The sequence below is a fragment of the Pelmatolapia mariae genome, linkage group LG7 (assembly GCF_036321145.2).
Source record: "Pelmatolapia mariae isolate MD_Pm_ZW linkage group LG7, Pm_UMD_F_2, whole genome shotgun sequence".
Lineage (NCBI taxonomy): Eukaryota > Metazoa > Chordata > Actinopteri > Cichliformes > Cichlidae > Pelmatolapia > Pelmatolapia mariae.
Genome location: NC_086233.1, coordinates 38,309,059 through 38,321,580, shown reverse-complemented (window position 1 = coordinate 38,321,580; position 12,522 = coordinate 38,309,059). Strand labels below are relative to the sequence as shown.

At 39.4% G+C, this 12,522-nt stretch overlaps 1 protein-coding gene across 1 annotated transcript in view; it reads right to left on the bottom strand.

Annotated features, from left to right (window-relative positions):
* Positions 1-7,031, bottom strand: part of LOC134631763 (aminopeptidase N-like) — a 31,703-nt gene extending 24,672 nt beyond the window's left edge. The window contains exons 1-5 of the mRNA XM_063480314.1: positions 6,898-7,031; positions 5,063-5,160; positions 2,704-2,820; positions 323-509; positions 74-216 (exon numbers count right to left, since the gene is read on the bottom strand). Coding sequence (XP_063336384.1) covers positions 74-216; positions 323-509; positions 2,704-2,820; positions 5,063-5,160; positions 6,898-7,031 — 679 coding nt within the window. The remainder of the gene's footprint in view (positions 1-73; positions 217-322; positions 510-2,703; positions 2,821-5,062; positions 5,161-6,897) is intronic.
* Positions 7,032-12,522: the final 5,491 nt, after the last annotated feature.

Genomic DNA, 12,522 nt, shown 5'->3' with positions numbered 1-12,522 from the left:
TTATTTGGATCCTCTTCTGTGCTCCTTACGATCTGCTGTTGCAGATCTTGACACTGTGTTTAGATGCACTGACCTCTTTCCATGCCATTTGAAAGGGCTACTGTTCCAGGCGGGTGAATGAGCGTTATATGGAAAATGGCTTTCAAAGCTGGCTCATCAAAACAAGGAAAGGTCTTCCTGGCATAAGTTGGATGCATCTGAGAGGTGGCAACTATCCTGTAAATGATCAAAAATTCCACACATGCAAATAGTGAGAGTGTAGAGGTTTAAAATGACACCAGTGAAACAAATCCAGCCATAGAAGGACACAAAGAGGACTTACTTTTGTAATCCATGTTCTTCATACTCACTCCTGTAAAACCCTGACAAGTCATCAGCTAGTTCTCCAGTGAACTCAGTGTACAGCTGATACTTCTGTCCTTGATGTAATTTACTTTTTAAGTTGATAACCAGATACTGTGTTTCTGGCTGCAGCCATGTTGATTTTATAATAGGAACAGCTGCACCATCTGGAATAGAAAAAAACAAAACAAACATCTTTAACGGTCTCTCTGTATAATCTCCAAGAATGTAATAAAAACATACACACACACACATATCTATATATATATATATATATATTAGGGGTGCAACAATACATGTATCGGTATTGAACCGTTCGATACAGTGCTTTCGGTTCGGTACGCATATGTATCGAACAATACAATTTTTTTTATTTATTTTATCAACTTTTCTTCTGACGATGCTGTCTGTGTTGAGCGCTCAGTGGATCTGCGTTCGACTTATCCGCCTAGGCTGCACTGTCGAGCGCAGATCCACTAAGCGCAGCGCAAGCTAGCGAGACAGAAGCTAAGCTCGTTGCAACATGGCAACTGCCTAAACGCTCTCTGAAATTGAACCTCCCCCACCCTAATTCAGATCTGGCGTTTGGAACTATTTTGGTTTTCATGTGAAGTATGACCCTGATGGTAAGCGCGTTATGGACAAAAGTAAAACAGTATGTCGGATGTGCCACGCTTAGTGTACAGCCTCAGGGTACTGGACTTGGGGTGAAGCTCTCCATGCATGGTCAGGAGCGTCTTCATCTTGATGTCAGTGGCTTCTATCTCCTCCTTTAACCAGCTTATTATCCCAGCAGGGTCCCTGATCACAGACAGAGCATTGGTGTTGATAGCCTGGATCTTGTTCCTACCATTCAGCTGACTCCTCAGGACTTGCCTGACCCTATGCAGGTACTTGGTGGTTGCAGCTTCACTGCGGCCTTGTTTGTGGTTCCCATTTGCATGTGGGATTCCCAGGTACTTGTTTCTGTCCTCATTGCCGGGGACTGCAATGTTGCCTTCTGGTAGTTTAATCCCTTCAGTTCTGAGTACCTTCCTTCTCTTCATTACCATCCGTCTACACTTTCCTAATCCAAATGACATTCCAATATTCTTGCTGTATATCCTGGTGGTGTGGATCAGTGAATCAATGTCTCGTTTGCTCTTGGCATACAGCATCCACATAGAGGTGGTTGAGAATTGCTCCGTTCAGTAGTCGGTATCCATAGCCAGTCTTGTCATTTATCTCACTGAGAGGGTTCAGGCCTTTGCAGTACAGCAGTGGGGACAGAGCATCTCCTTGGTAGATCCTGCACTTGATGGCAACCTGTGCTATGGGCTTGAAGTTGGCCTCTAGTGTTGTATACCACATCCCCATAGAGTTGCTAACGTAGCCTCTTAGGGTCCTGTTGATCTAGTACAATTCTAGGCATTCCAGGATCCAGGTGTGGGGCATCGAGTCATAGGCCTAATCAATCCAGGCAGCGCAAGGTTGGTTAGCCTAGTCTTGCAGTCTCAGGCAACTGCTCTATCTACTAGTAGCTGGTGTTTTGCTCCTCTGGTATTCCTGCCGATTCCTTTCTGTGCCCCGCTCATGTATTGTGCCATGTGCCTATTCATCTTAGCCGCTATGATGCCTGAGAGGAGCATCCATGTGGTACTGAGGCGGGTTATTGGCTGGTAGTTAGATGGGACCAGTCCCTTCTGGTGTCCTTGGGGATCAGGACTGTCCGGTCTACAGTTAGCCATTCTGGGTGTCTCTCATCGACTAGCAGCTGGTTCATTTGTACTGCCAGATGCTTATGGAGTGCAGTCAGCTTCTTCAGCCATTCTCCAACACCAGGCACCCGTTCTTGGACACACACACACACACACACACACACACACACACACACACACACACACACACACATCCACCCCCGTCTGCACACTTTGGCTCTCGTGATTAGGCAGAGGATCAATAGGGGGTCCACAGCCCTCTTAGGGACACTCCCGATAGGGCTTGCGCTTAGATCTGAAGAAGCTTCTCGGGTGAGAGCTGAAACGTCTTCAAGAAACTTAAAGAAGTCCAGACGCAGCTCCTTAGACTACAATGACCTGGATGACTGAGAACCTTCACAAACAAAAGCTAAACATGCATAAATAAGTTTTTTCTTTAAAAATTTGATTTTTTAAAAATGTGTTATCCTACAGCAATACTTAATTTGTTAATATCAGAAAGGTAATAATATCTTTGAAAACATCTGTAACTCAATACATCTTCTGCTGCTCTCACAATTTTATATATGCAATAGTATTAACTGCAGAACTAGTAAAATGATTTCTGAGATCCTAATAAAATTAGGAATTGTTATTTTACTTTGTATCAGGACTTTGATGGTACCTGCAGTGGTGACACTGGCCATGTGTTTGTTGTCTTGCCTGGTGTAGCTCAGTTGACTGGAATGAATCAGTATCAAATTTGTTTCTTTCACACACTCAAACTGTACAGTGGACTGGCCTGAAACACATGAAAAAAGAAAAATGCTAACTTATATTAATGCAACCTCCATTGCAGCAGTAGTTTAACACAGGCACCAATGAAATCTCTGAGGAAATAAAAGTATAGTAGAGAAACCTAAATGCAGATACAGAGAAAACAAATCACTAATAACAGTGAATAAAACATTTGAAGGTAACCCTTTATAATTATGACACACTATTAAGGCATTCCCTAAAAGTTTCTTCTGTTCATCTGGACGTCCAGAATCAACTTTTTGGGATTTCTTTACCTGGATGATTGATCATGTATCAAGACTATTAAGCATTAGTAAGGTAGTGGGGGCTGGGGTGCTTGTGGTGGCAGAGGTTGGCTCCTGGCTAGGTGGCTGGCCTGATCTGGGCAGGGCCAGGTGATAGGTCTGAGGCCCCGGTGCCCGTGGTCGTCTAGTCTCTGGCTGGGTCTCTCCTTGTGATGAGTTGGTCTGGCCACCTCACCATGTGGTGTGGGTCAGCCCACTTGAGATGTCTGATCTGTGCCTCCAGGACTCATGGGTGCCCGTAGGCCAATTGGGTGGGGTGGGGTGTCCAGGAAAGGGAGCAACTGTTGCCGGGTGCAGCTTGTCTTGGACCCAGACCAGTCCCTTTACTGTCTGTAACTGAAGAAATGTCAGGTGTTGTGACGCAGTGTACAGATGAGCCCCAAGTCTTGGAACTCATCTGCACACTCCAGTCTACTCTTTGTGTTGAGGGTTCTGCCCTGGACTATTTGGTGTTCCAGGGCGATGACTTTGTGGGCCCCAGGCCGACTTCTTCCTGCACCGTGGTGGGATGTGGGGAGTGGGGATGCCTACTGAGCCAATCATTTGCTGCGCCTTCCATGACAACTCATCTGGGTGTCCTCCTTCTCCTGCTGGGATGGGTTCAGGGATGTTGCAAAGATGTGTTGCCTTACTTTTTGGTTTACATTTTATGAATATTACTGCTACATCACTGTTTGCACATTACTGTTTTAGATTTGTATGAGCTTTATATATTTTAGGGTAAATTGATCTACAGCATTACATTGTATTTTAAGGATGACATGTGTCTGTATCATCTCTCCCGTTATACCCATTTACCCATTAAGCATCAGCCTGTTTAATGCTCTGATATATTTTCCCTCTTAAGAAAACGGCACAATTTTCTCATCCAATAAAAAAATTATCTACAAATTTACCCTTTAATTTTATCTCAAACATCACATCTCAACCTATTATTATTTATTATTATTATAACACAATGTTACATGTGAGTGAAGATAACTACAAACCAGCATTTATAATTACACACATTAATGACTATATGCAAGAACAGATAAGCCTTGTTTTTCAAAATAAACATGCCTGTCATACACCACAACCATCTCTGCTGCTGCTGGTTTAACTATGTGACTTCTTGTATCAAAAGTGCTTGGTCATTCACTTTGAATACTTTCAGAGGGGTTCTAATTCAGCAAGTTTTTTTTCTATGCTAATGTATTTCACTTGTTAGCATTGTGTTAATGGTCTAGTTTGCTAGCTTGCTAAGCATACTACCCTGTGCTCAGATGCTATACATATTTGTGTGAATAATGCACATAATCATTGTCACTTTATAACCACATACTGACAAATCAACTTCATGCAGTGCATAAGAAAAACATACTCAGACAGCTTATCTGATGTGGCTTGGTTCTTTTGGTGCTGATTACAACACACTCTAGGGTCCTCTTGCTAGACATGCATGCATGATGGGAATGACATTCTGACCATCCAATGTGTGTTGTAATTAAAATGTTCTCGGAAAATTTGTTGCAGCAATTTTGGCCAATTAATGGGTTTTCTGTAACTGCACTACATTATATTATGGGGATAATATTTATTACTATTTATACAAGGCCACTACATTCCTGCATTTTCTCACTCTCTCTCTCTCTCTCTCTCTCTCTCTCTCTCACACACACACACACACACACACACACACACACACACACTAATAACCATGGAACCAATGATTTGTAGTGATTCAAACACCTCTGTTTTTGCTAAAGTAGGATTTGAATTTCAATACAGATTGATATTCCCTATCCTACCTTTGCTGAAATAAAGGACCTAAACACCATTTCAACCACTATGAAGAGCAGATAATTAATACAAAATGATAGTCAATGCACTGTCAGTCTTCATATTATACACCTTACTTTAGGTCACAGGGAACTATTTGTACAGTAAGGTTTTACTCACCTGTGAAAATGTAGAGACCATTGTTTGGGTCTGGACTGAGACGAGGCCATATGGTGACGTTGTAGTACTCAGGAATCACATCCATGGAGAGACGGTAGCTTAGGAGAATAAGCACAAAAATAATAGGACTTATTTCAGACATTACTATCCAGCTTGTTTTATTTATATTTGATCATTTACAAATGTTTGTCCTTGAAGTTGATGTGTTACAAGCAGAAAAAATGATTGTGCATCAATATTTGAGCAAGTTTAAAAATGCCAAATTATGATAGGTAGACGACTGGGTCAGAGTATCTCCAAAACTGCAGCTCTTGTGGGATATTCCCAGTCTGCAGTGGTATCTATCAAAAGTGGTCCAAGGAAGGAACAGTGGTGAACTAGTGACAGGGTCATGGTTGGTCAAGGCTATTTAATCCATGCTGTGAAGGCTGGCCCGTGTTGTCTGATCCAGTAGGCTCAAATTACCAAAAGGTTAATGCTGGTTCTGATAGAAAGGTGTTAGAATACATGGTGCATCACAGTTGTGTTCCCATTTTTGTAGCAAAAAGGGAACCAATGCAATATTAGGGAAGTGACCATGATATTATGCCTGTTCAGTATGTCTAAATAACAGAAATATTAAAAATATATATAAACACCTCAAACAGTACAGGACCGTAAACAAACATTTAAATTTCATTTATTCCATTTCATTTATTTATTTATTTCACACATGGTTCAACAGTGTTTCATTTCCTTCATACAAATCCTCCTTTCCATTAATATAACACTGCACCCATGGGTGAAAAGGAGCAGGAAGAAGAATAAATTCTTATTAGCACCTGCCCCCTATCTGCAATCTAGCTATTCTTACAAGAGGGCGCCAACAACCCAAAAAACCCTCTAATATGTATCTTTATGTAACAATGCAAAACTAACAACAAATCAGTATAATCACAATATACAGCACTACTAAATGGCAATGACAATTTTTCCTTCCACATTTAGCCCAAATTACTTTCATGTTCTTCATATTGATTTACCCTTTTAAGTATGTAACACATTTTAAAACGGTGCATATTTGTACAACTCCTAAGATTATCTTGAAGAGAATTCCATATTCTTATACCCTTAACTGTTGGACACATTTGCCTTTGTGTGGTCTTAGCAAACTGATGCTTAAAGTCAAATTTCCTTCTGCTATCCCCACTTCCTGAACACAATACAAACAAACTTTGTACCTTAAGAGGTAATGTATTATTTCTTGCCTTGAACATAAATAATAATGTCTGTAATTTCACTAAGTCTTCAAATTTCAACAATTTCGATTTTATAAACAGTTTATTTGTATGTTCTCTATATTTAACATTATGAAACATTCGTACCACTTTCTTCTGTTACAAGTATAGAGGATTTATATTAGTTGCATATGTATTCCCCCACACTTCAGCACAATAGCCGAGATAGGGGAAAATTAGTAAGAAATATAAAATACGCATTGCCTTATAATCTAGTATATCTCTGACATTACTTTTTTCTAACATGTTCAATATGAGATTTCCATGTTAATTTATCATCCAATACTACCCCCAAAAAACGGAGTTCAGTAACTCTCTCAATCGGAACTCCATCAATGGACAGAGTTACTTCCTCCTCTTTTACCCAATTTCCAAAAATCATAAATTTCGTTTTTGTCAAGTTCAAAGATAATTTGTTTACATCAAACCATTTTTTTAGTTCTTCCATTTCAGAAATCATTAATTCAGCTAGACTAGGTTGCAGTAATTATATGGTCCCTGGTTATAAAATGGTAATAAAAACAATAAAAGGTATGTTTTTGCCAATTAATATCCTACCTGTCCCAAGGAGCTGTAACATCACCATGATCTGTCAGGGCAAGAGTCCACAATGTGACAATGGTTGCTATGGAGACCAAGGCTAAGATTACACACAAAACACACAGAGTACTGACTCTGCAGGTTTTTCCCATTGCAACGATGTCCTACAGATAGATGTGAACAAAATGGCAGAGTGGAACAAGTCCAGTTGTTGAATAAACCCTGATCTCAGTCTTCAGTGGCAGTTCAGTTGTGAATTAGCAAAGCCCTGTTTAAACTGAGCTTGTCTGGTTTGCTGAATCTCCTATGAATGACAAGGAGAGGTGACTATCAGCATTTAACTACGACCTCCCCTTCTGCCACAATCAAGTCCTCTCAATGTGTGAAATAAATGGATTATATATTAGGTTGGCACTTGTGGGAATTGTGCTGCTGTTGACGATGACTTTCTATTTTGTAGTAGTAAACTGCACAATAATGTTTTACTGCCTGTTTACATATCAGTCATAAAACACTGCATGTCCAATGAGAATTCACACATTGGATAACATAAAGATTCTTATCATCTTTGACTCAGTGTTCAGAGGTCAAACCTTGTAAGATACTGACAACACAAAGGCCCATTACCAGTCATCACTCTTAGCCCTATCTCTTGGTTGTCAAGGCTGACATTTAGAGTTGGGAAATTTGAACGGCGAGATGGTGCAGTATACTGCCTCACAGCTGGTAGCCACCCCAGCTTCCTCCCAAAGACATACATGTTAGCTTAACTATTAATTCTTAACTCACCATAAATGTGAGGTAGATAATGTGCTTAAGCTGTATAAAATGTATGGTTAAAGAAGCTGTTTGTGAGTCTGGAGGTGCGGGACCTGAGTGACCTGAGGTGCTGACCCGAGGCAGCGGGTCAAACAGGTGGTGGGCAGGGTGCAAGGTGTCACCCGTGATGGCCCTGGTTTTCCTGAGACTGGAGGAGCTTGCGATCATGGGCTGCCTCCAGGGGTGGTAGCCACTGATTTTTTGGCAGTAAATTACCCTCTGCACAGCCTTCCTGTTCTCAGTAGTGGCACTGATTTAGACACATGTCTACATAGAACAAGTAATGCTGGTTTAAACAGCATGTTTTTTTTTTCTTTTTGTTGTTATTGTTATTGTTTTTTTATTCACTTAGGAATGGCTCTCAGGTGGCATCACTTGTCACTTTTCATGTCTTTTCTCTTGTCCTTGCGCACCCAGTAAAATGTTGGATCCAGGGAAGTGGCTAAAAATTGCTAATCAACTAAATGACTTACAGGTGTGCTTTGCACACACTTCTACAGTTTTTTACTAGCTCTTATAACAGCTCTCTGCGCTTGGAGAGGAGTTAAACTGTAGCAGCGACAGAAAATGTATTTGTTTACAATTTGAAAAATAAAGTTTCCCAAATTAATTATCAGTAGTTATTATTTGCTGTGGAGCAGTTGAAATAAAGACAAGTGTCATTGTGTTACTTTGATGTTAAAGAAATATTTTAAACCAGAGGATTCTAAGACAATTCTGAAGGCTCTGCAAACCAGTCCCAGTAATCTATTGTGCAGTATCACATAGCTTCTGTGATTTAAAAAAAAATCATCATAATGAGAAGCACACATCATTCCTAAGACAAAGATACAATTGTTTCTTAGTCAATTGAGTAAACTTAATTTTACAAAATGTGCACAAATATAAAATGCCTTTATGTTGTTGGCAGTGAGTGCACATCACTCACTGGTGTACAGCTGTACACAGCTGCAGAGCTCCACTCACTGTGGGTTCAGGCTCCACTGTAATATTTCATCCAGATAATGTGTCAGGTTCTCTGAACAGACAGTCTGTGAGGTGCACAGGAGAAGATTATATGACAGGCTGTCTTTGGTAAGTAGCTGATTTGTCTGAACTAGTGTCTGATAAATAGTTCAGGTTGTTGCTATAATGTGTGTAAATCTAAAGGCTCTTTTTGACTATATTACGCACCATACTTTTAGCTGCTGTGTGCTACATTTTTATGCTTTGTGGTTATCTCTTTGCAGCTAATCACTGGCTTAAGTTCAGTTATGTCTTTTGTAGATCCATCGCTCTGGTCTCCCTTCTTGGGTCTTAAGACCACAGGGAAACATCACACATCTATCTGCTGTTTGTTCTCATTGCTTAAATATTTTTTGTACAATAATCAAATAATAATCAAATATTTCCATTTGTGTAGTTATTTTTTATTTCTAAATCAAAAAATCAATATGAAAGAACTCATCTGTGCCACACATCAGTCTTTTTGAAATTGCCGTTTACCTACAGCTGTTATTTCTATTGTGCAGCGGTGGATGTGCTGATTTATCACTAAGCTTGACTTTAATACTGAAAAACATTCAAGAATTCTAGAGCATGTTTTGAAGCACTCCCATTCAGTCATGTATGTGCAGTTATATGTGTTTGCTGCAGACTGGACAACTTTTTGTTGGGAGGTTTTATTGTCAGTAATTTGGCCAAAGTTATAATTGCCAGATTCTGATGTGCATTTCCTTTTCTGATTCTCGTTTTGAGATTTTTGTTTTTTTAAATTTTTTAAATCATAGAAGCTATGTAATACTGAACAGATTAATGGGACAGCATTGCAGAGGCTTCCGAATTTGCCTTAGAATCCTCTGGTTTCAAATATTTCTACAACATTAAATTCAAACTGAAAATGCAGACCATAAGATAACCCTATATGCTGATGATGTAATACTTTTCCTTGGGAACTCACAAATCTCTCTTCTGAAGATGATCGCACTTATAGATAAGTTCTCATCTATATCAGAATACTCCATCAACTGGAATACGTATAAATTTTTCTGCCTGGTTTTCAGATTTGTCAGGGTTGAATCACATTCCTCAACTGAAAATAGTAGAGGATGATCTCACATGTTGGAATACTTGTATGAATCACAGAGAGGGTAGCCAAAATTAAAATGATGGTTATGACTATAATCAACTACTTGTTTTCACTGATCCCTAATAATAATAAACCCTCTGTTGATTGGTGTAGGTCACTAGATCTTCAATAATTTAAAATTTAAAATCAAAACACAATTTGTATATTACTAAGTGTTTAGACTCAGTTGGTCTAAAAAAAAACACTTGGTCCCCACTGACCAGTTCCATTGCTTAATGGGGGTGGTCAGCTGTAGTCTTGTCTCTCCACATACCTAGCAGGGGTATAGTGGATATATTGGACAAAGGAGGCTGTATACAGAAATGTAAGACCGGAGGAAAGGAGGAAGACCACTGAGAAGATTTATAGATTTATTGAAGAAGGGCTAGGATAACAGAGGAGGATATTGGGGCTAGGGAACAGCTACTTCTTTTGGTCACTGTCTGTAGGGGACACCACAGCAGACCAACTGCCTCCATATCATAGTAAGTGCCAAGTTTTCTTAGAATAATTTAGTAAAGACAAAATTATATTGCATAAACTATGTTAGTGTAGTCATCAAGTCATTACTGAGGCTGACTTTGACCTTAGAGGTTTAAAGTATTCAAGCAAGCTAAGATTAGCCATTTATTTGTAACTTAGCTAAGCTATCTCTTTTTATAGGATGTCCAGGCCTCTTATATCTTTAGCATATGCCTGTTGGAGTACATCTAAGATATATTTTATTTGGGTTAAAACTAATTGATTTCTGTCATCTAGTTTCATAGATAAACATCCCGTGTATCATTTGCATAACAACGGAAATGCCTAAGTGAAGCGTGTAAAATGTAAAGCATACATGTAGAAATAACTAAACTGTATCTAATTTTTTACTGTACAGTAGGTAGTGTCATGTTTGCTGTGTGGCAGGATGCAGGACCCAAGTGCAGAACTCACAGACAACAAAAGAGTGAACTAAAGGAGGCAGCTTTATTTAGGCTGTAAAAAAATCTCCAAACATACAGAAAACTAAACCGAAAGTGAGGAACTAGAAATATGAACAGAAATCAAAACACTAAGACACTGGGAAGCTAAGGAACTAAACTGGGAAACACCTAGGAAACTATGAGGAGCACAGAGGGGGGAAAAAACATAGCATAGTGAGGGTGGTGCGATGCAACAACAAGCAGGGGAACACCGAGAACTAAAACACACAGGTAGGATCACGAGAGGATGGGGAACAGGTGGAAACACAGCTGGGACTAATCAGACATAATGAGACGAGAGAAAGCAAAACTAGATACACTGACGTAGGACAAGGACTATCAAAATAAAACAGGAAACACACAGACTGAAACTCAGACTCAGGACACACAAGCTTAACACAGTAACTGGGGAGAACTGTTCATAAACACACTCACAAAAAACCAAACTAAACCCAGAACATGAGAACTAGAAACAAAACATTGGAAAATGAGGACTAAAACACTAAGAAACTGGAAACGTGGAACTAACAGTGAAAGCAGTAACACAGGTAGACTTCACAGATAACTACTAAGGGGGGAAGGAATACAATCACACAATCAAACAATATAAATACAGAGTCTGAAAAACAAATACTGGGTTGTGGCAGGTAGAGGAAATCTTTTTATTCAATCTCCTTCACAAACATGATAAAAATTTGATTTGATTTGTGGATGACACAAAAGAAGATGACCCTCTGTGATGCCACAGAAGATAGTAAGTAAGTAAGTAAGTAAGTAAAATTTATTTATATAGCACATTTCACAGATAAAAATCACAAAGTGCTTCACAATAAGATCAGACACACAAGTTAAAATTAATTAAAAGCCCGTTTGTATAAAAATGTCTTCAGCTGCTTTTTAAAGGAGTCAGTAGAGTCTAGACAGCGTAAAGACAACGGCAGGGAGTTCCACAGCCTAGGTGCCAGTGCCTGAAAAGCCCGATCCCCACGTGTTTTAAACCTAGTACGTGGGACCACCAGTAGCCTCTGACCTGAAGACCTAAGTGCTCGGGATGAAGCATGAGGTTTCAACAGGTCAGAGATATACTGGGGAGCTTCACCGTGCAGAGCTCTAAAAGTTACAACTAAAATTTTAAAATGAACCCTAAAATTTACTGGCAACCAATGAAGATAAGCCAAAACTGGAGTAATGTGAGACCTCTTGTTTGTACCAGTTAAAAGTCTTGCCGCTGCATTCTGTACAGACTGAAGGCGATCCAGAGCAGATTTGTTGAGACACGTAAAAAGACCGTTACAATAATCCAAACGAGAAGAAATAAAAGCATGAATAATCATCTCAAGTTCTGTCTTTGACACTAGTAGTCTGAGTTTAGAAATGTTTCTTAAATGATAAAAACAGTTCCGGACAAGTTGTTTTGAGTGTTTCTCAAGAGACATTGAACCGTCAAATATAACACCTAAGTTTCTGAGACTCGACTGAAATGAAGGGTCTAAAAAACTGATATGCTGCTGAATTTCTGAGAGCATGTGATCAGGTGCAATAATCAAGGTTTCTGTTTTATCTGCATTTAACTGAAGGAAATTGTCATTTAACCATTGTTTGATTTCTGACAGACAATTATTTAAACAAGACAATTTGTAAAACTCAGAAGCTTTGAAAGAACAGTATAACTGAATGTCATCAGCATAGAGATGATAAGAAATATTACTGTAACGTTTGATAATTTGGCCTAGAGGGAGTATATACAGCAAA